The sequence below is a fragment of the Typopeltis vanoorti genome, chromosome 11 (genome assembly GCF_054136105.1).
Source record: "Typopeltis vanoorti isolate ZY-2024b chromosome 11, IOZ_Tvanoo_1.0, whole genome shotgun sequence".
Taxonomy (NCBI): domain Eukaryota; kingdom Metazoa; phylum Arthropoda; class Arachnida; order Uropygi; family Thelyphonidae; genus Typopeltis; species Typopeltis vanoorti.
Window position 1 is genome coordinate 33,005,646 of NC_143559.1, and position 24,857 is coordinate 33,030,502.

General features: G+C 33.4%; 1 protein-coding gene across 1 annotated transcript in view; it reads right to left on the minus strand.

Moving 5' to 3' along the window:
- LOC150101422 (uncharacterized) overlaps window positions 1-24,857 on the minus strand; it is a 274,314-nt gene that overhangs the window by 238,378 nt on the left and 11,079 nt on the right. The window contains exons 3-7 of the mRNA XM_090400110.1: window positions 23,530-23,633; window positions 19,748-19,829; window positions 10,094-10,267; window positions 9,842-9,982; window positions 9,459-9,677 (exon numbers count right to left, since the gene is read on the minus strand). Of these exons, the coding sequence (XP_090256236.1) occupies window positions 9,459-9,677; window positions 9,842-9,982; window positions 10,094-10,267; window positions 19,748-19,829; window positions 23,530-23,610 (697 nt within the window). The 5' untranslated portion in view covers window positions 23,611-23,633. The remainder of the gene's footprint in view (window positions 1-9,458; window positions 9,678-9,841; window positions 9,983-10,093; window positions 10,268-19,747; window positions 19,830-23,529; window positions 23,634-24,857) is intronic.

The window sequence follows — 24,857 nt, forward strand, 5'->3', positions numbered from 1 at the left end:
TATATATAAATATATATCTATTAAATTATATTATGCATGAATTCTCCCTCAAACTGCAGGTTAGGTTTCTATCTCCCCGAATTTCATGTTTGAGCGATAATTCGCTCCCTGCGATAAACAATACGCTATCCCCAACAGCCATTATACTGCAGAAATACTAAAACCAATTAGTTTTATCATGTCACTGGATAAGGTTCACAGACATCATTTGCACACTAATATATATTTCTTAAAATATATTTCTCAACAAATAGTGCAATTACAGACAACTGGGAATATAAACACTAACTAATGAATGATATCTTCCCTCCAACAGAAACTGCTATATACAGCAGGTGCAACATATGGTTTTGCTTGACACTACCCCGTCATGAACGTGTTAAAACTAAGAAATATATAGTGAATGCATTTCAGATATTATGGAAATCGGTTTAAGAGAATTAGCATTTCAATTCAATTGTCAGCTCGTTTTGTTTGGGCAGCTCGATCTTTTGTTAATACCGCACCAATCATATGCACTTCTTAATAGTGGCTTTTTCTCTATTATACTGGCCTACAATCGTGCACATCTTTCACTTCTCATTAGTGATTTGTCAAGAATTGTTCATTACGTATCTCAAGTCTTTAAATTACTGGTAATTTTTGCTTGATATAATGGGAAAGAAGATGACCCCATTTGGGTAGATAACTGATTGCACACAAAGAAACTGCTCTTGAGGACAGAAGAAGTGATGGAGAATAGAAGATTCTTGGTAAGTCATACCCATTTTCAGTTTTTTTTTCCTGAAAACTTTAGTTTCCGAAAATCCCTGCATATATCTCGCAGCACGATTTTTTAGCTTTAATTCTGGGGAAAAAGTGCGAGTTATAGTCGAGTATATACGGTAATTTTTTTAGCTTTCAAATTGTTAAGTATGGATCGCTGGTTAAAGACTGGATTTATAAAACGTACAAAAGACAGCAATATAGCAAATATAGAAATAAGCAATTTCACTCCTCTCATTAATGATAAATTATTTATATTAAGTAAAAATGATTAGTATCTTTATAAATCTTGTTCTATTAAAAATAAATCATGTTTTTTTTGTTTAAATGTACATCTAAATTCAAATAAAACACAGTTACAATGAAATATATTTTTGTTTATTTATTTATTATTATTTTGATAAGGGTATTTTGAAAAGGTACTTGATAATAATGAAAATTAAAGAAGGGTACACAGATATCTGAAGTTTCAGAAACACTGATCTATCCAAAAATATTTAGTCTGAAACACAGATGTACATTACGATGTTCGTTTTCTTAAATTCCGCTTCGAATTTGAATAGACGAAATAGCACCTATCCAAACACGCACTTACATTTTTTTCGGAGTCATTTCAATTTTGAATGTGAAACATATTGAGTGTATTGTGTATTCTGTGTTTAAGTGACTTTGGACAATTTGACTTTGAATTTAATTGTGTACTTATTTTTAGATTTTTGATAGACAAATAAAATTTTAAAGATAATAGTTTATAAATTATAAACATATTAATCAGCTGAGGGACCTTAGCTAAAAATCCCATATATATGTGGGATAGACTATCGGCACATCAGGCTGACGCAGCTCGAATTAAATTAATAAACATAGGTTATTTATGAGCTATAAAACTCTTTAAATGAGCTTTGTTTACACATACTGCAAATAGCCCTTTCTTGATAATTTTTGGTGTATTTTTGCATCATTTCATTTTGTGCGTTACACTGACAGTGTTACTGTGCAGTTGCCTTTTGTTTTATAAAATATTTTTTGCTAAGTTTGAAAATCAGTTAAATTGTTTAATTTTAGTTAATTATCTTATTTTGAAAACAAAAGATTTTTATGTTATGTTGGGTAGACATCTAGAAAATAAATAATTTTCAATAAGAGATTTATTTATATATTTGTTCTTGTTCTGGTTGGAAGACATTGGGGTTGGGGTCCTTTTACTGATTTCTTTAATAAATAATTTTAATATTCTAGAAATTTCTTAATTATTAAACAATTACCAGAATGTAAAAAATATTAAATAAATATCACCTAGAAATCAATCAGTGGCTAATATCTCTACATGTTAATTTTCAAAAAATACCTAAAATGTAAGCATATTTATTATTCAAAACATCTGAAAAATCAAATTCGGTAATAAAAAAAAATAGTCAGTCTTGGGCCATTCACCTTAAAAATAATAGTCGGTTAAGGGGTTAAAAAATAAGTTGAAGGGAAAATTTCAGAAATTATTATTTATTTTGGTGGACAACTTTTAACGCTCTTCTTATTTTAAACTCTAACCAAGTGTGTTAACCCTTAGATGTCGGAAAAAAAGCCAAAGAAGTTATCTGGTGCACAAAACAGGAAAAGACAATTGCAGCAAGTACAACTGGAACATAAACTGGCTGGAATGCTGAATAAATTTTTAACTTCAGGCCCACATAAAAAACGAAGAACAGAAAGTTCTGACGAAGCAAGTACTCCATGTAGCTCTACTCCAGAAAAAGAGAGGACACAAGGTAACTATGAAAAAAGAAATGTTACATGCGAAAATGAAACTGGACTGTCTACAGAAGTTGCAGCAGAAGAAATATTGGATTCTGATTCAGCTGAACACGAAACTTCAAATTTTAATGTTAATGATCCAGGTACTTGGCTGAATCATATAACTACCAAAGTTAGTGATTGTTTAGTTGAGCATTGCCCACGTCAAGTAGTTAATAAAGAATTTCCCAAAGATGAATCTGGCTGCAAGTTTTCCGATTCATGCTATTAACGAACTTTAGCAAATGGAGAAAAACTTTTACAAAGTTATTTAGTTTATTCAAAATCGCGAAATTCGGTTTTCTTATTATTGTAAAACGTTTGGCAGTCAAAATTCCCAACTTACTAATGAATACGGTTGTAACGATTGGCAACATTTGAGTCATATACTAAAAATACATGAGACAAGTTCCTTGCCCATTAAAAACTGTTCAAAATACAGCAAACTTAAAATGTCGTTGATTAAGAAATGCACTATTGATTGCACACAACAAAGATTATACGAAACTGAGAAAAAATATTGTCAATCTGTTATAGAACGGTTAATCTACATAATACAATATTTATCAAGACAGTGTATAGCTTTTAGAGGTTCTTCACAAAGACTTTTTGAAAATGATAACGGCAATTTTTTAAAGTTAGTAGAAACTGTCGCTAAATTTGATTCGATAATGACAGAGCACTTACATCGCATCCAAACATCACAAAAAGGGAACATTGCTCATTATTTAGGTGATAAAATACAAAATGAAATCATCCGTATAATTTCTGAAGCTATAAAACAAAAAATTTTAGAAATGGTTAAAGAAGCGAAATATTATTAATTAATTCTTGACACTACTCCAGATATAAGCCACACAGAACAATTATCTATTGTTATTAGATTTGTTAATCAAAATAAAAATACAAATATAGCAGAAATTCATGAACTATTTTGGGTTTTCAATCTGTAGAAGATACCACTGGGCAAGGACTATTTCAATTTATAAAAAATTATTTAAAATTATTGAATATTAACATTTCGGATTTACGCAGCCAGGCTTATGATAACGGTTCAAGTATACGAGGCAAACATAATGGACTGCAGAAAAAAATCCTTGAAATAAATTCATGGGCTTTTTTTTATTCTGTGTGCTGCTCATTCATTAATGGTAGTTAATGATGCAGCTAAGATATCCTGTGAAAGTGTAAATTTTTTTGGGGTAATACAGGAATTATATAATTATTTTTCAATATCTGTGAAACGTTGGGCTATATTGAAAAAAACATTTGTGTTTTAAATTTGAAACCACTTTCTGCTACTAGGTGGGAAAGTAGAGTAGAAGCAATAAAGCCACTTAAAAATAATATCAAGGAAATTTACCAGGCTCTTTTTGATATTACAGAAGATGAAACTAAAGATATCGATTCTAGAGTTCTGGCAGACAACTTAATTTCAAAGATTTATTCATTTAAATTTATTTGCTCTGTTCATGTTTGGTACGAAATCTTAAGTCTTGTTAAATGTTGCAAGCAAAATAATGCAGAATCCGATTGATATAGAAAAAATTATAGAAAATCTTGATTATGTTATACAAGAATTAAATACTCGCCGAACATACCAATATTTTGAAAATATTATTAGAACTGCAAAAGAAGTAGCAAGCAATCTTAATATTGATCCTATTTTTCCAGACATTTGCAAAAGAACAAAAACAAAAATGTTTGGTTACAAAGCATCAGATGAGACAATGCATGATCCTAAACAAAATTTTAAAATAATTTTTTTCTTCGCAATTTTAGACATGACAATAATTTCAGTCACGGAAAGATTCATACTCTTAAAACAACATAGTGAAGACTTTAAGTTATAAGACATTAGCAAATTAAAAGATTGGAGCGATGAAAATTTAATGAAACATTGTAAAGATTTGCACTTAAAACTGAGCGACAATCAAGATTCCGACAATCGCGATATTGATGGTATGACTTTATTTGAGGAATTAAAAACTTTGCAATGTTTTATTAAAAAAGAGTTGGCTCCTCAGGATGTTTTAAATTATATATAGGAAAATAAATTAACTGACACGTTTCCGAATACTGCAATTGTGATGCGTATTTATTTAACATTACCAATAACTGCAGCATCAGGGGAAAGAAGTTTTTCAAAACTGAAACTAATAAAAAATTATTTGCGGTCAACAATGTCTGGAGAGCGTCTAACGGATTTATCAATTATATCAATTGAAAATAATATTATGGATTCATTAGACATTAAAGATATTATTAAAAATTTTGTGGTGGCCAAAGCAAGAGGGATAAATATGTAAACTTAATCTATATTTATACTAATTGTTATATAGTTAAAGCATGAATCCAAATTATCTTCGTTATGTAATATTTCTTTTTATATTAAAATAAAAGTAATTTTTGTTTATATATATATATATATATATATTCTGTTGTATTTATATATTAAGGAATAAACATTTTTGGAAAATGTTTATTATTAAAAATTTCTTATTTATGAATTTCAGTGATTACAATGTTCTACTACTGTTAAATAAAATTTATTTTTATATATGCGTATAAACTGTTTTGTACTTTTAACAAAATAAAATTTTTCGCAAAAATTTTTCATGGAAACTTATTTTATGGGGGGCGCTGAAAAACGTTTGGCAAAAGGGCGCCTCCTACCCACGGCACGGCATTGCCTGTAATCCATTCTGTAACATCTGTTTGTGAAATTTCAACATCTGGATTTATATTTTTAACCAAATTATGAACGTTTTGAATTTCCTCTTTTTGTGTATCACCGTAGTTACCCTTGGTAAATTCTAGAAGGCCTATGTACTGTACAGTATAAAAAAGCAAACATGAACACACAATAAATTAAAATAGGCCTACAGTATAACCGTACAATTGAGAGTATGAAAAAAAATACCGTACTGTAATAATAATAAAATAAATAATAATAGTTAAAATAATCATTATTAAATAAAAATAATAGTACACAAAATAATATGTAATAAATAAAACTGTTTTTTTTTCCATACAGCAGTTTGGATTACTGGAGGGTTCGGACTAAAGAGGTTCTGATTAGCGAGATACTACTGTACAGGTAGGTTTACAGAAAAGTCGCCCCCAGCATTTCACCCCCCTGTAGATAATGAGTAGGTTACAAAAATATAAATAGTCAACTCTCGATAACTCGAATTTTTAATGAAGTCCCAGCCACTTTAATGGAGATTCAATGTTAAACTCTCTCGATTACTCGAACCGAACTTCTGATAACTCTAACTTTTCCGAACAAATTTTTAAAATTACATTCGTGTATAAATTGTCATGTAGCTTTTAAACTAATTTCTACCCTTTTGTATGTCTTCAGGGTTCTCTTTCCATTGTGAAAGTATTAACTGGAACTGTTAATCCTTTCAGAATGGAAAGGATATATACTCGGCCACGAGGGCGATAGTCACGTGGTTAGTGAAGGACATGGGGGAGGAGGGAACAGTGGACACGGCGCGTTTGCTGTTTTCACCACTTCATTATCAGTGGTGCATTGTGTGAACAAGCTGAGCTTCGCAGGCAGTGCAATATCTACATATTATTTTTGCACCTTGATTGATTAATCCCATGTGTACAATGGCAAAAAATGTTCCATCAATAAGAGGCAAAAGAAAATTGCTAGATGGTGACAACCATTTGTGTGTTTTCAAAGAGAACTGTAGATGAACAACATGGAATCTGGGTTTGTGAAAAAACACAAAGGACATGTTTGGACAGAGGGTTTGGAAGGTCCAGTTGTGAAAGTCGTAACTAAGCATAACCATGCAGCTCAAGCTGCAAGGTCAAAAGCATTGCAATTGATTGGTCAAATACGGCAACATGCAACAACCATGAACGAATGGCCACAGCAAATTGTTGCATCAGTAATTACAGAGGCTCATGCCAATGTCACGGCATTACTTCCTAAAAAGGATTCACTTAAATGAACCATTCGTCATGTTCGATGCAACAATGGTACTCCTGCTTTACCGAGCAATCTCCAGGACCTAGTAATCCAGAAAATTATCAAGAAATTATTATCGATGGTAATGTACAACAGTTTTTGATGTATGATTCTCAGGACGAAATGCTCCCAGGTCGCATGCTTATTTTTTCCACTAGTAACAATCTTCAGTTATTAGCGAGTAACCAGAAGTGGTTTTCTGATGCAACTTTTAGCATAGTATCCACGCATTTCCAGCAGCTTTATACAATTCATGTGATTTGGTTCAATGCAGTTATTCCAGTGGTTTATAAGTGCTTCTGCCAAACAAAACTCATGTCACATACATCAAGTTGCTTCAAGAAGTTAAAAATCTTCAACAGGGTATCAAATATCAAACCCCAGCGACTTATGACAGATTTCGAACAAAGTGCCATGCAAGCCTTCCAACAAGAATTTCCTAGTACTGTAAATACCAGTTGTTTTTTTCATCTTTCCCAAAGCGTTTAGCGAAAGGTACAGAATGAAGGTTTAAAAGCCCGATACAAACAAGACCATGAATTTGCTCGTTGGATTCGAATAATTCCGCCATTGGCATTTATTCCTCCTGCTAACGTTATTCAAGCATTTGAAGATTTAGTTGAAGCTGATGACTTCCCCATTGAAGCTATGGTGATTGCAAACTACTTTGAAGCTACAAATATTGGAAGAAGACAACGAAGAGGCCAGCAATTACCCATTTTTACCATCGAATCGTGGAATGTTTACACACGAACACTGAATGATCAGCAACATACCAACAATGGCGTGGAGGGGTGGCACAGAGGATTTCAGGGAACTTGTGCTACTTTATTCACAATTTACCAATTCATTGATTCTTTAAAGAAACAACAAGAACTGCACAATTTCGAAATTACACAACAAACTGCCGGTAATTCAGGCAATCAAAGAAACAAGAAGTATGCTGCAATTTCTGCTAGAATCAAAACAATAGTCCAAGATTTTCAAAATCGTAATGTAACTGATTACCTTAGAGGCACTGCATATAACTTTGAGTTTTAAACAATAATAATGTGCATTTATTCTATTAAAACAAAATAAATTAGAATTATTAAAAAATTAGGTGTATTATTTACATTTTTGTAGATTACTCATTATCTACAGGGGAGAAATGTGCCGGGGCCGAGATGTTGGGGCGACTTTTCCGGATCCTGTACAGGTAACCCTCGTATAACGCGGATATTAGGTTCCACAGAAATGGCGTGTTATATAAATCGCGTTATGTGAGACTCAGATCACATAGAAAAAGTAGGGTTATGTTCCGAAATAGTTTTTTTTTTTAAATTATATAAACAACAATGACATATCCAACAAAAATATATTTTTATTTAATTCAGGTAGGTTAAGAAAACATAAACTATGAAACAAAACATAGTATAAACTTATAAAAATACAAACTGTATATAAACTTCATTGCCCATAATGCATAAATGTTTTAGGCAAAATAAAATAAAGTGCATATTTTAATCGTCATCACTGTCTTCAAAACAAACATTTTGTAGATGTTCTTTATTTACGAGCAGCAGGATATCGTCATTACTTGAAATCTCTTGGACATCATTTGTGTAATTCTCATTTCATACTTCGGCTGGTTTAGTTATCAAGAAGTCAGTAATAAGACTTTGCTTATCACTATGCTGCAATTTTTTTTTAAGTTCATAATATGGAGCTAAACAAATATCCAATTGTCTCATGTATTTTCTGGAGTGCTCCATTGAGGGATCATTATCCATAAAATAACTTACTAACTTTCTTGCCACGTCCAATCCTTCTGCTAATTTCTTTAAACTGAATTCATCACAATCAATATCTTTAGCAGAACATTCCCTGCCATTTGGTTGGATGTCATCTATTAATTGTACCAGTTTCTCCTCATTTAAATCTATTTCCCCATCAATTAATTCACTAATTTCGTTTTCAACCATATCGCAAACGCCCTCTAAGTGGCCATTACTATAAAAATAATTTTTTTTACATTAAAAAAAAAAAACATTACATATTAATTATGTATTTAACTCACCAGAAAATAAAGTGCTCAGCTTGAGTTTAACAAACTTATGATTTTTAATGCGCTTTCCTGGCAGAAAAAGAAGATCATTTTCAACAATAAACACTTTATACATTAACAATTGATGTACATGTGTGCTAGAGGGTATTTCCTCTAATATAAATTTGCTACTTATAATTACATGAGCGATATGGGCAGACGCAAATTTAATGAAGATAAAATTATATAAACAACAATGACATATCCAACAAAAATATATTTTTATTTAATTCAGGTAAGTTAAGAAAACATAAACTATGAAACAAAACATAGTATAAACTTATAAAAATACAAATTGTATGTAAACTTCATTGCCCATAATGCATAAATGTTTTAGGCAAAATAAAGCCGCAGGGTGAAAAATATATGAAAAGATAAAGGGTTACTATAATTTGTAGACTGTGTTATATCAAAACCGCGTTGCATAAGTTCTGCATTATACGAGGGTTACCTGTACTACCATAATATCGTGTACAACCTTTGAGGATACATGTCAGGAATTTGATGATGATGATACAATTATTGTTGTTATTGTGTCAGATTACATAATGAATATTAATTATTAACAGTATACACATGCATAAATTAGAAAAATCTAAATTATTCCTTTCATCGATATAAACAAAGAATGAAAAAAGAGGTAACAAAATTTTCTACCATTGTTAAATAAACACTGATTTTACAATCGTAGAAAAATTTTGTTACTTATTTCTAATGAGTAGAAATGGTTTAGAGACTGCAACTACCAATGATAATAATAATAATACTGATTCTTTAAATTGTAGTTTTGGAACTAATATATACTAAAACACAAAATATCAATACCAAAACTTTTTCCTTGTCTTCCACAATGAACATCCTCTGAAGTGCCTAGGGTTCCTCGTATCTGAACTCCTCTACTATCAACGCACCAACACAGTCGTCCATTTGTACTGCATTGACGAGATGCAAAAGCACCATGATTGGTACACTGTGGTATGTATCCTTTATACATAGGATTTGCTGACATCAACAACTCTACTATGGCTTTTTGCTGCTGACACACTGTAATAAATATAATTCTTATTAGTGAATTTTTCAATAGAATTTAAGTTCAATCAAAAGTTCTACACAGTTTTGTTTATGGAATCATCATAAAAATACTAATTCTTCTCATATCTATTCATGAAGGTGGTTAGAGAATTTATAATAAAAAAGAGCACACTTGCATGTTATATTGGCAGGTTGAGAGCATACTCTTCCACATCCCTCTAAAATGCAACACTTGTCTTCTCCTTCACAGTCCACATCAGACATACAAGGTTGACCACAAAAGTCAACAGTAGAATTAGGACACTGCCCTGGTTTATCTAGAATTACATTAAAAAAAAAAAAAAATCAAATCTGCTTTCACTGCAAAGAAAATACCAGATGAATATAGTTCACCTGATATACCATAGGTATAAAATATCATTTCTTACCATGAAGTGGACAACAGACTCCATAATCATGACCAGTTTTCACATCACATATAAAATTTGGTGGGCACTGAGGTTTATTAGACTCTATTCCACAAAGAAAGGGTTTTCCATTTTCTGGAGAAGAAAGAGGTCGACCAAAGGGACAGAAATTATCCAGCGTCCTTGCCTGTTTACCTTCAAGAGAGAAAAAAAATGTTAACTGTTCAATAAACAGAAACAAATATATAGATATTTATCATATAAATTCAGGGTGCTGAATAAATAGAAAAAGAAATAAGAATATATTCACTGCATTTATCAAAATTAAAACAATAAAAAAAGAGATTTTGCAGTGACCTGAAAGCAGAAGCAACTCAGGAGTCTGCTTATAGCTTCACTACTCAACAGTGACAAACAATGATGAATCTAAATCTGTATTACAAAGGGTGATAAACCTCTGAGTGAACTATCTCTTTCTCACTATCCCTCCAACTATATTCAACTAATTTTTAATCCTTGTTATCTGGTATAAAACATTCTAAAGGAGCCACTTAAACAAGTAGATGGACCAAAAAAAAAACAAGAATACCAAGGAGCGGTATCCCAATCCCTCCCTCCCTTCTCCCCTTACATATGGTCTGATAGCAAGAATACTGCATCAAGACAATGAATAAAAGTTACATGCTCTCCATTACACAAGATCAAGTTTCTTCAACACACACACACACACACACACACACACACAAAAAAAAAAAAAAAAAAGCAGCATACAAAATTACTTAGTGTGGAACGTGCTATGACGGACAAATGAGCCTGTCGGGAGATATATGCATGTCTGAACACATTAAGGATGTGGAAAAAAAATTAAAACACAAATCATGACCAGCGTCACATGCAACAGACACAAAATATCAAGTAGTATGTCAGCAAACAAAAATAGCCTACATTTACTACAATTTCTTCATGAGCATTCAAAGAGTCATCAGAAAATGTTTAAAAAAAAAAACTTCACATCAGTGCAACAAGAAACCAGTATGATCCAACATAATGTTTGGCCATCTTTCATCAAAAACCTGATGCATGCATGCAGATCTTGGACATTTTTCTCATCATGTAGTTAATCATCACAGCAACATGAATCATGTGCATTCATCATTGTTAGCCTTTTTTTTTTTTGTGTTATGCTTTCTATTAATTTGCTTGTTGCATATTCCATTAATGTTTTTTTTTTCATTCTCCTGATGAACTGTACTACAATGTATGCAACACTGGTAGAGGTTTTATTATTATTATTATCATTATCCTAAGATCCCCATGGAGTCCAAGACTCATCTAGGAGGTCACTTGGTAATGCACATAGCTCATGATACCTTGCCTTAAACACATTCAAATTCTCTGCAAATACAACACTCTCAGGCAAGGCACCACAATCAATCACAACTCTCCATGCCAAAAAACCTGCTTCTCACTCCCTTGTTCACACCCTCCTTACACACTTTTTCAGGGATGACCTCTTGTTCTCCCTTAATCTCTCACCATTTTATAAACACTGATCCTATAACAAATCTGAAAACACACCCCAACTCAACATCACCAGAGTTAAAGAAAGATCGGTACTATCAACATAAGAAGCCTGAATGGCAAAGAAATGGAGCTAGCTGAGGAATTAGATAAGTACCAGATCGACATAATAGGGGTGATTGAAACAAAAAAGACAAAAACTGGTGAGATCTTTCTGAGCAATAAATACAAAATGTTATATTCAGGCAATGAAATTCAAGGAAAAGAAGGAGTAGCCATAGTATTCAACACAAAATACGAGGCTAATCTTCTTGAATGGCAGTCAGTCTCAAGTGGAGTAAACTGGGCAAATATGAGAATGGAGAACTGGACAATGAGACTTATTTGTGCCTATGGTTCCACAGAAGGTTCTACTAAGGTAGAAGTGGAGGAATTTTTTGACGCTTTAGAAAAAGCAACTGACACAATGAAAAAGGAAAAGTTGGTCCTTGTTGGGCATCTAAATAGCAGAGTAGGAAATGATTGTCAGACATACAAAAATGTTTTGGGAAAATTTGGAGAAAAGACTAAAGCTAATAATAATGGCAAATACCTATTGGATTTCTGCTCAGGACATGGACTGGTTATTACTAACACCATGTTCCAACATAAAAATGTGCACGAATTCACATAGAGAGAAGAGGCAAGGAATAAAAAAGTCTCATTGACTATGTTATTGTTGATATTGATGTTTTCTCCCTGGTGCAGGACACCAGAGTGTACAGAGGATTTCAAATTGGAAGTGATCACTATTTTGTCTTGAGCAGGATAAAATTGAATTTCATATTGAAAAGAATGACATGTAAGAAAGTTTTAAAGCGAATAAAAGTTGAGCAGCTCTCAGATGTGAACTGTAGACTAAAATACACAAAGATTATTGAAGAAAAAATGAAAGCGTTTCAGAACAGGAATCAAACCTTGGAGATTCAGTGGCAAGCCTTGAAGAAAACCCTGATTGATTCAGCTAGAGAGGCATGTGGTGAAGCTGTCTGCAAGGATAGAAAAATTAGAACCCCATGGTGGACACAGAAAGTTAAAGAGGCAGTGAAGGAAAAGAAGAAAGCATATCAAAAGTTCCTGGCAAATAAGTCAGCTTGTGCTCTTAGAGAATACAGAGACAAATGTAAGAAAGGGAAACACTGTGTAAAACTAGCTAAACAAAAGTCATGGGAGGACTTTGGCAAGAATATAGAAAATAAATATCAAGAAGGTGGTAAGATATTCTTGAGGTTGTTGAAGAAGCTTAGAAATGGAGGAAAGAATGTTGTAAAAGGAATTAGAGAAGATAAAGGTGAGGGAGAAAAAGATATCCTTGAAGTATGGAGTAATTACTTTGAAAATTTGCTAAATGAAACAAGCAGTGATGACAGCACAGTGATAAAAAAACACTGACCAGGCATGCAGTCAGGAATACATATCCATACTTGAAGTAGAAAAAGCTATCAAAGGCTTGAAATGTGGAAAGGCAGCAGGAGTAGATGATATTCGACCAGAAATGCTGAAGTATAGTGGTATAAAAGTCTTACAGTGGCTGCACTGCATAGTTCAGAATGCCTGGACAGAGAGACGAATTCTCGATGATTGGAGTAGAGCTCTCATAGTACCCATATATAAAAAGGGAAATAAAACTGAATGTGAGAATTACAGAGGTATTTCCCTATTGAGTGTTCCTGGTAAGATATATGTAAGTATACTTGAGAAACAGTTGAGAAGAATTGTGGAAGAAAAGCTTGGTGAAGAACAAGCTGGATTCAGGTCAAATAGAGGCTGTCAGGATTAGATCTTCACTTTACGACAAATAGTAGAGAAATCATGGGAATATAACAAAGATCTGTATTTAAGTTTTATCGATTTGGAAAAGGCATGTGACAAGGTGTCAAGAGAAGCTATTCAATACGTTACAGTTATATGGTGTCAATGGGGCATTATATCAAGCAATACTTAGTTTTTATTTGAGTTGTAAATCAGCAGTTAGAATTGAAGGAAGTACAGGAAGTTGGTTTAATGTCAAATCTGGTATGAGACAAGGATGTACATTATCCCCTCTGTTATTCATTATCTATATGGATCACATTATGAAGGAAAGTGATATTAAACATGATATCAAAATTGGAGATGTTAATGTCAGCTCTTTGCTTTATGCGGATGATGTTATACTTCTAAATAAATCTGCTACAAGTCTGCAAGATTCTCTGACTAAATTGAATAGTTGTTGTAATAGATATGGTATGAAGGTCAGCAATAAAAAGACAAAGACAATGAAAATAGGCAGAATCATTGAAAATATCAACTGTGTTGTGAATGGAGAACCTGTGGAACAAGTAAAACATTTCAACTACTTAGGCACGATTTTTAGTGAAGATGGTAAATTAAATATGGAAATAGACAACAGAATCAACAAAGCTGGTATGGTAGGAAGTCAATTGAATAAATTCATATGGAATAAGAGAGAAATTAGTCGGAACACTAAATAAGTTGTATACAAGGCAGTGTTCAAACCAGTTTTAACTTACGGATCTGAGAGCTGGGTCAGGAGTAAAACACTTGACCAAAGACTAGAGGGCGCAGATATGAGAGTCCTGAGAAAGATTAGAGCCGTGAACAGATGGATTCAATGGCAATATCATATTAAAAACGAGAATATTAGGAAAGAACTTGACATTGTCAGCATCCAGGAATGTATTAACAGAGATAATCTCAGGTGGTATGGACATTTAAACAGAATGGGCGAGGAAAGATTAGCAAAACAAGAGTTCTCTGCCAAGTTGGCAGGAAAATGACCCAGAGGAAGACCAAGATATAGGTGGATTGATGCGGTACAAAGTGCCTTAGATGATAGAAATATAAGATCTGGTAATGTTGGAATCTTGACAAGTAACAGACTGATATGGAGAAATATTGTAGATAGGAAGTTAGTAATGATGTAAATTTTTCATGTAGTACTATCATATCCTGTACAGCACCTTGAGGGTACATGGTAGGAATTTGATGATGATGATCCTATCCCTTATCAACTTATACGTCTCTATTATATCAACCCTCATCTTCCTATCCATTAGACTCTGTAAATTGCATCTTCTCAACCTTTCCTCATATTCAAACATTCTAGATATTAGAAACTATCTTAGTCAATCAACTCTGGACCCTTTCCAACATCTCTTCATCCTTTTGTAAACCAGGTGATCAAATCTGTGCACAGTAGTCTGCATGTGGTTTAATCAAGGCCTTATGCAATGGAACAAGAATCTCCTTACTTCTACAAGTCAGTGTCCTGTGCATCGTCCCCAGAACTCACTATGTTGTACTCACAATTTTGGCAATGTGTCCTCTAAATTTTAGATCCTTATCCACCATCACCCCAAGATCTCTTATTTCCTCCACATTCAACAATATATTCCCACCAAGCATAAATTCTACATCCCATCTTTGTTTCCCAAATTTTAAAACCTTACATTTTGAAATATTGAAGTGACATCCCCACTTATATGCCCATTCATCTATCTATTCAAGTCTTCTTGTAAGACCAGAACATCTCTACTCCTTATACTTCGTCCCAACTTTGCATTATCTGCAAACAACTGAATATCCCCATCCAAATTTTCCCCAATATCATTAAAATACAGGTTAAACAGCAATGGTCCTAAAACAGATTCCTGAGACGCACCACTAGTGACTTTCTTCTTTCGGAATATTGCTCGCCCATAAACAACTTGTTGATACCTATCAGTTAGCCAATATCCAATCCAATGCACTAGTCTAATATCCAATCCCATCCATTTTGGTTTGATTATCAACTTATCATGTGGCAATATATCAAAAGCCTTGGCAAAATCAAAAGGAGATGGATACACAGTATACTACTGTATCCATCTCCTTTGTCCGATGAAGCCATCACCTTATTGTAATAAGTAAGTAAATTACTAAAACATCACCTCCCTTTAGCAAATGCATGCCATCCATCAAAGATAATACCACTGTTGTCAACCCAATTCTGGATCATTGGTCTCACCAGCCTCTCCAAAACTTTAACCACAACAACTGACACACAGATAGGCCTATAATTTCATGCGAATTCTGTCACCTTCCTTATGAAGTGGCACAATCTTGCCTTCGTTCCACTCCTTTGGAACTTGACCTAGTGCAAGATACATATTAAACAAGTATATCAAGGCAGATGCCAGCTCCCTGGCACATTCTTTCAAAATATGTGGTGATATATTATCAAGTCCCACAGCCTTATTAACATCAAATTTGCTTATATACTTCTTGCTCACTTACAGTCAGTCTCCTCCTCAGCATCAACTGCTCTCAAACTCTCCATAATGTCACATTCACAAGAATGAAAGACCTTTGTTAACTGCTCATTAAGTATCTCCACTATATCTTCTGTAGCAGTTGTTTTATACCATTTTCTCCAATCATTGTCATCCTTCCATAATCATTCTTTTTTTTTTTTTGCTGGCTACATATCGAAAGAATTTCCTAGGATTCTTTTTGGCTTCATTAACTAACTGCTGATCATACTTCAATTTTGCTACCCTTACCAACCAAGTTACCTGTTCTTTTCTCCTTGCCTGTTCTTTGTATTTCCTCATGAAATTGATTATTACCACTCCTCTCATGTTGCCTCCATAATGCCTTTTTCTTCTGTATCACATGTTTAATTCTTTTCATTCATTCATTCATTTCACACCTACCTTATTTAACTTTCTGACCCTTGGGATACATTTAGACTTTGTTTCTACTAGATAGTTCTTGAATATCACTCAAGCAGCACTGACCTCCTTTCCAGCCAACTCCTCATTCCATGGGACAGCTGAAAGCTGTCTCCTGAGCCTCTCACAATTATCAGCCTTGTGGTTCCAATCATATAACCTTTCCTCACAGAAGTCCTCACATGGTTGGTAACCACCTAAGTATTCACTTCATAGTCATTCTCACCAACTGGAGGGAGATTTGACATCTCATTTATAATAACATCCTCTGATGAGATGATCAAATCGAACTCAATCCTCGTGTAACCTCTGTTACATACTGCCTGAGTGAGTTGTCCCTCAAAAACTCGAGAAAGTAATTTTCTTTACTTCCAGTTGCTATCTCATCATCCCAGTCTATATTGACATAATTAAAATTGCCCACAACGATCACCCTTTCCTTATTTGCTTGGTTAATTTTATTATACATTTCACGGTTATTACCATCCACATTACCAGGTCTATAACAACATCCGACTATTTCATTCTATTCACCTCTATCTCACACCATATTGACTCAAAACCACTACTACTACTACTACTATCTTATGCTGTTTAAACCAATAAAATTCATCAACAGTCTTGTGTGGAATTTATATTGGACTGAAAGTTTTAACGTGTAAGTTTTCATTAAGAATTTCATAAATTTTTCTTATTAAATCCATTAAAAAAAATAGGTAGATATAATCCATTGTGATCCTGTTTAAAGTTCTTTTTCACTGATAAAATCATTACCACTTTTTTTTTTCCCCCAAGGCTAATTATTATCCCTAGTTTCTTTGTTGGATAGTTATAAAAATCTATATGTAATATATGGCCAGCAGTACACATAGGTTTTTGTGATAAATGCTAAATGATAGACGGAAGGTATGTTATAAGTGTATCCAAGAATGGTAAGGTATTTTGATTTTCTACTTCTATCATAATTGCATATGTTGTTTGTTTAAATGACTGAGGAATGTGTTTAATGCTTGGTGGCTGTTTGCCCAATTATATATACATAATCTACATATCTGAGCCAAACCTTTGGTTTTAAACTTGCAGATTCAAAACCTTCTGCTCAAATGTTTCCATACAGAGATTCACAATGGGGGAGACAGCAGGTTTGTTATTGAAGGTTTGTTATTGAAAGTAACATGAACATGGATGCCATAATGCTGGGCAAAAATTTGTTCTGTAACAAGAATTAATAACAGAACATCAAAGAAGTCATTTCTGAATTAGGCCAGTGAAATTAAATTTTTATTTTTATTTAATTTATTATTTTTTAACCAAAAAAGATCAAGAATTTTTTAAATTTAACTAAAATCCTTTATTTGTTTAGCAATGTAAATTCAAGTTTAGGTTGTTTATTATTTCCAAATCAATTTTACAAGAAAATATTAATTATATAATTCTTTAGAAGATATCCATTCACTTTAGATAGGTATAACTACTCCACTGTTTTAAAACATCTAGGAACTCATACTACCCATTACAGGAGGGTTAGGTCTACTACTCCCATGGTGATCCAATCCATCTTGGGAGAGAGAGAGAGAGAGAGAGAGAGAGAGAGAGAGAGAGAGAGAGAGAGAGAGAGAGAGTGTGTGTGTGTGTGTGTGTGTGTGTACTTGGACGAATGAATGAATGTATGAAGGTGAAAGACAATCACAAACATCCATGCCCCTAGCGGGATTCGAACCTGCAGTCTCTTGGTTGGAGAGCGGATAAGCTTATCACTCGGCCAACAAGGCTGGCAGGAACTCATATATTCAAGTAAAAAGATGTATACACACACAGATATTACTGACTTACAAATAAAGTAAATTAATAAATTTAGCTTAATTTCATTTCAAAACAAGGCACATCAATTTAATTAATTCCTAACTACCAGAGCTGGCCTTCTATAACAATCCAATACATTTCTTATTTTACGAGTTCATATAACATTTAACGTGCAACTTAAAACATATACAGTCAACTGTCACTTTAGTAAACTTGCTGTGAATAGTTATCAGTGAATGGTTTGCTTAACAAATTTAATTTAATTTGGCATGATCTGAAAAATCTTTATTGTAGATTTTCAAATGATAGGTTAGTTAACTGATCACATATGGAAGTTGCAGAGTTGTTGTTTTTTTATATAGAATTCTAGTTTTTCATCCTGCATAACAGGTAAACTGGCAAGAACAAAACACACGAAACTGACAGCCACCATAATACACTATGCAGATGGGATTAACCACTTTATCAGAGCATTAAGTAGGTTTCCAAAGAAGCTAAACCTACTTGATCCTGACAGGCAGCTGAGCCCAACATGCAATGAAAAATAGGATTCAGCATGGTAATGCTGCAATAGAACTTTGGGTGGGATGTTTTGGTAGTTTGTAATTGTGAATAAATTCCCTATAAGGTGTTTGCTACCATTATAGTCACCTGTACATTAACTAAAATACTTTTAATAGGTAGAAGTAACATTTTTTTTAATGTGGTTCCCACCCATGAAGGGTTTTTAGTAAATATAGTACATTTGTACCTTGAAATTTTATTTTTCACTTGGTTAGAGTATAATAAAAATAAAATTTCAACATCTTTCTCTAAATCCAGAGTAATTTATTAAAAAAGGGTGGCACACCATTTGGCAATTCCTATAGGTAGAGATGACCTGTTAATGCTTCTGCCTGGTATCTCAACTTGGGCCTGGCTCCCACTGAAGAGACCTCAATAAAGGTCGAAACTAGTCTGGGTAGTGGCCCTTCCCTTAATGCATAACATTAGACATATCCACAAGGAGATGTGTTTTGCATTATAGGAGATACTGAGACAGGAGTTGTTGGTAGCTTGCTCCACCTTTGCAACGAGTTGTCCTGGTGTTGTACCACCTTACCCCAGTCGTGAAGATACTTTCAGGCACAAACTTTGTTTGCTCACACTTTGATAAAGGATTAAACTAAATTTTTTATAGTACATTTGTACCATGAGTGAGCTAAATTTGTTTTTAAATATGTATCCTTACAAAAATACAGCCACATAACCATTTAAGAAACCAACCTCCAATACATGTCAATGTCACCATATACTTTACCAACAGGCAGGAAACAAAACAAACTTTGCCATACATACTACATTAAAAGCAAAATGCTTTTGGAATATAAGAAATGACAACTGAAATTATAAATACTATTTAGATAAAATATAGATTAATAAAATAATAAAAGACTAATAAAATATAGATTAATAGCTCAGCTTTGTGCAGATCTTAAAAGATGACATCTAGCATGGGACACTAGATGCATTCCCTCCCACCTTCCTTCCTTCTGAGAAAGCCAGCTCTGTAAACTACTATATCCAGAAAGACATAATACTACATAATAATATTTACATGTTGGAAGAGGAGGACAAATATCGGTTGAACAAGGAATCTCTTCTGTCTGACATTCCTGACCTGCAGGACACTTCACATTCTATATTAAAAATAAATAAATACTATTAATTATAAAAATAAATAAAATATGCAAAATCTTATTAGTTCAGCTAATTCAGAACATTAAATTGTAAAACTTTCAGGAAATGCAGTTGATGAACTATCAAAAATGTATACTTAACAAATTGGAAGGAAAAAAGTTATTTAATTTACTTACCATAACAGGTTAGTTACGGTAAATTTAGGAAAAGATTCCCATCCTTGTAGTATCCAAAACAAAGCTAAAGTTTTGTTCATAGTGTATCAGTGCTATGAATTGTTCTTAAGGGATACATACTCATTAAAGTACCCCCTCCTGCCCAAGAGAGTACAATAACTTTCAATGTGACAATTTTTAAGTTATTCAAGCATAACTCACAACTAATTCTTATTCAGGGCATGATACTAAACATTTGTTCTGTATTATAGAATATCAACATCAGAGCAAAAACAGTATCGTCAAGAGCATGTTGATAATCTGATACACCAACAATCCAGAATAAAGGATACTCACACACCAAATACAAAACCAATTATACTAAATGAATGTTCTTCAGATACTTATACATTGATGCTGTTCAAAAGTTCATTCCAACAATTAGTCGAATCTTTTATTAAAACATAAAAAGATACATATCCTTAACTTTAATATACACTGGATCCATTATAAACTTAAAACTACATGCAAGTCTTAAAAAAAATGTAAAAACATTCTTATAATTTATTTTATTCAGTCGCTTAACAGTTTAATATAATTAATCAAGTCCACTCTTAATCATCTTTTCTCTAATGTTTGTAAAAACTAATAAAGACTTTCCTTATAAGAGTAGTTATTCATGTCTTGTTGCCTAAATGCAAAGTTGAGGCAAATAAATAAAAGCATCGCTTGATATTCAGCTACTTAATAGAAATCTAGTTCTTTGATACCCTTTATATTCTCTGATATTGTGCCTACATTATGTTCTCAAGCTGGTTTGTCTGTTTCTGGGAGGAAACAATATGCCACCTCTATATGAATACAGCAACTCATCTCCAGATGCAAATCTCTTTTATTTAATTGCTCCTCCAGTCAACAAGAATCAAACTCATTGTTCACACTGGGTACACATCATATTCTTCTTCTGACTGTACTACAGAAATGCAAATGCTTGGTGAATATAACAGTAAAAAGTAATGAATATAGTAAGTAACACAGAAGATATTTAATGCACAATATAAAAGGCTAAGTCTTTTCATGTGCTTCTATTGAGAACTATTACTAATAATAATGTTAATAATACATATACAGTAGCGAACAAATTGTTTTTGTTTCGGTTCACAACAGTTTTGGTTTACTATTTTCAGTTTTGGTTTTAGTTCACTATTTTGCTTGAGTGGTACGTGTTTTAATGGTCTCTACGATGTATATTAATAGTGTTGTGCATTTTTAATAGTGTAAATAAGTTGAGATTCATAGTGTTTCACTCATTTTGTGTAGCTATAAAATGGATATATCTCCAAGAAAGCATTCAAAAATCTGTACTCTTTCTCAGTACACATCCATGACTCGAAGACAAACTGCCAACAAGCGTTGTGTTAATTCAAGTGCTATTAATATGATTTTAAAGAGGTTTAGAGAGACTAGTGCCTTTTCTCCTCACAGAAAAGGAAAATGTGGGTGAAAAAGGAAAACTACACTAACTCAAAATCATTTACTAGTTTGGAAAAGCAAAATGAATCCAAGATTGTCTGCTATAGTCTTAAACAGAGACTTGGCAGCTAGTGGGATTAATGTTTCTGACATGACAAACCATCGAAGATTGCTGGAAGCAGGGAGGACTGCCCACAGACCAAAAAAAAAGTACAGTTGAGGAAAGTTATGAGGAAAAGGAGGATGCAGTGGGAAAAAGTGTACAAAGATTGGACTGTTGAGAAGTGGAAGGAGGTCATATTCTCAGATGAATGGCATTCCTTTGTCCAAGGAGAGCGAGTACCTTATGTTCGCATATCAGCAACTGAGAAGACTTCTCCTGCCCACCATCAACAAGCTCCCAAACACCCAGCTAAAAAGATGTTATGGGATTGTTTTACACATGATAGTCCAGGATTACTTGTGCCTGTTAATGGTATGATGAAAAGTGACTAATACATAAGGAGAAAAGAGTGGTTTCCACAGATCCAGAAAGACAAAGAACTCATCTTCCAACAGAATCTTGCTCCATGCCACACTTCAGAAAAAGTGAAAGAGTTTCTCAAAAATCACAACATCTAATTGCTTCAGTGGCCAGGTAACTCTCCCGACATTGATCCAATAGAAAATTGGACCATAATGAAAAAGAGACCTGGAAAATTAAATTGTGATACAAAGGATAATTTAATACAATCCATTATAAAAATATGGTTTCCAGATGCAGAAATAAGAAAAATGTGTTCTATGTTGGTAGAGTCCATGCTTAAGCAAATTAATGAACTTATTAGGACGACAGAAGAACATAAATTATTAGATAAGGTTGCAGTTTAATTTTTGTAGTTATTTTCTTGCAAAATTAAAATTTTTCTTTAAAGTGTGAGTGTTTCGGATTAATTTGTTCACTACTGTAGTACATCCCATCTTCGCTTCCATGTTAGGTCGGTCAAGTAAACTGTCTTCTTAGAAACTAGATAATGCTTATGATAGGACAGTTAATCCTATTTGCACTAGCTGCTATAAACTGCAGAGGTACCTATTTGTCTGTTTTGAAATATGAAAAACCTGTTTCTGTTTCTGAAGGGGGGGGGAGAACCTGTGAACTCCATATGATACCCACTAACTCACCTACAGATGAAAAGCCCTAATAAAGATTCTTCATGTCGAAAATGGCATTTGAACCTGGGTCTTTTGAACCAAAGAGCTTCATCTATACCACTCCAAAGTTGGGCAAACATTTTTTTTTTTAATTTAAACCAAATAAAAGAGAATGTTTGATATTTGATTTCTGGATACATATGGTCTCTAGAGCAAGGTTCCTGGATTACCTAATCCCTGAGCCCATTCATCATACTGATGTGCTTATGACTACACTTATGTGCTTATGATAGTTTTACATTTTGTGGGTGGGATTGGCATAAAAAAAAAAAGAAGAACAAGATAAATGAATTACAAGCAAGAAAATGCAATAATGATATAATTATTACTGACAGACTTCTACGGAATCAATGGACTCCCTACTAAGGTCTCAGCCAGTAATATATGTGACAAATGAATTCACATTCTTCCCTGTCCCAAACTTCTAGATCTAAATCACAATTCTCTTCATATAAAAAATTGCTTCTCACATGCTCACCACATTCTTATACAACTTTCACAGATGGGCTCTCATTCCTGTCCCTCTTCTAAGGATAATCTCTTCCATATATGTCATCAACTTAAATGTCTCTATCACATCATCCATCTTATGCCTCCACAGTAAGCTTTGTGATTTTTATTCCATAAACCTCTCCTCATATTAATATTCCAGAATCATGATACCTCCTAAGTTACTTATTACTAGACCCCCTATCCAGTTTCCTCATCACTATGGAAATTGTGTGGTTATTATGTCAACAACTGTCATCATTTATATAATTTAAAAAGCAGTGCTATTTCTCTCTACCAAAAAACAGTTAAGGAAGAAAGTTCAAACAATTTAATTTTCGGTTTAAGAATAACAAAACAGATTTTGAATTTGTGCATTACTTTTTACCTTACATGGATTTCTACATTCACACAGAGGACAGCCCTCTTCATCAAGTTCAAAGCTATATGGACATAGCATACGGCACATAAATCCAGCACATTTTTGCCGAACTGTAAAAAAAAAAAAATTAAAAAAAAATAACTGTGAATTAAATTTTGATATTTGATAAATGCTTATGAGATAAATTACTAATAGTAATTTAAAAAAACTTTTTTTTCTAATCAAGCAACAATAAACAAAAGCTTGCATAATAAAACAAATGTTTTGGTATCAAGAATAGATTATCAAGTCGACTTGGCTTTTCAAGAAGTGGAAGTGTACTACAATTGAGAGTACAATGTTCCATTCAGAAAAGGTTATATGCTGAACTACAAAGCAGGAAATTATGACCAACTGAAGAGTATACTGAGTTCAGTGGAATGGTACTGGTTGCTGGATGGGAAGAATATCGACAGTGCATGGGAAGCATTTAAAAAATACTTAAATGACACAATATCAGAATGTGTCCCGAGAGTTCAAAGAATAAATAGGGTAGGAGTCAAATGGATGTGTAATCTTATTAAGCAAGAGATTCGTAAGAATAGGATGCTGTGGAAGGAATACCATGTGATGATATCGATTATGATGTCCGTTATGAAAATTATAAGCAGACTAGAAGAGTCGCAACTGTTGTATGGAAAGCTAAGTCTGAGTATGAAAAAAAAACTGGCTCTGCAAGCTAAAGAAAACCCACAAGAATTCTATCGATATGCTGCAAGTAAATGAAAGAATAACTCTTCTAAATGCAGATGGTGTGAGGGTAACAGATGCAGAAGAGGTTGTTCAACTAAAGAGTGCCCATTTTGTTAAACGCTATCAACCTGGTGTATGCAACATTGAGCTCACTGCTACTTCTTCGATGGATGAAGAAACTCAAGCGTACGAAGAAGTAGTACTAGAGCTGTTGCACAAAATGAATAAGAATTCAACAATAGGGACTGATAGGATATCAGCATGGGTGCTAAAAGAGTGTTCAGCTGAACTGGCCATTATTATGACCAGGCTGTTTAATATGAGTCCCAGAATAAGGAAGATTCTGCAAGAATGGAAAGAATGTATGGTAATTCCATTGCACAAGGGTAGTGCAAAGATCGATATAGCCAGTATCTCAGGAGTGGTGGTGAAGATTTTGGAAAAATTGGTTAGGCTCACATTCAGAAATGGGTTGATAGTAAATCTCTACTTTGCAAAAAATAGCATAGCAAATAAAAATTACATGTTTTAGCCCTTAGTATGTTGGGTCCATACACAGGAGGTTGATTGGTCAACCTATAGTACATTAGTACTGTGTGTGG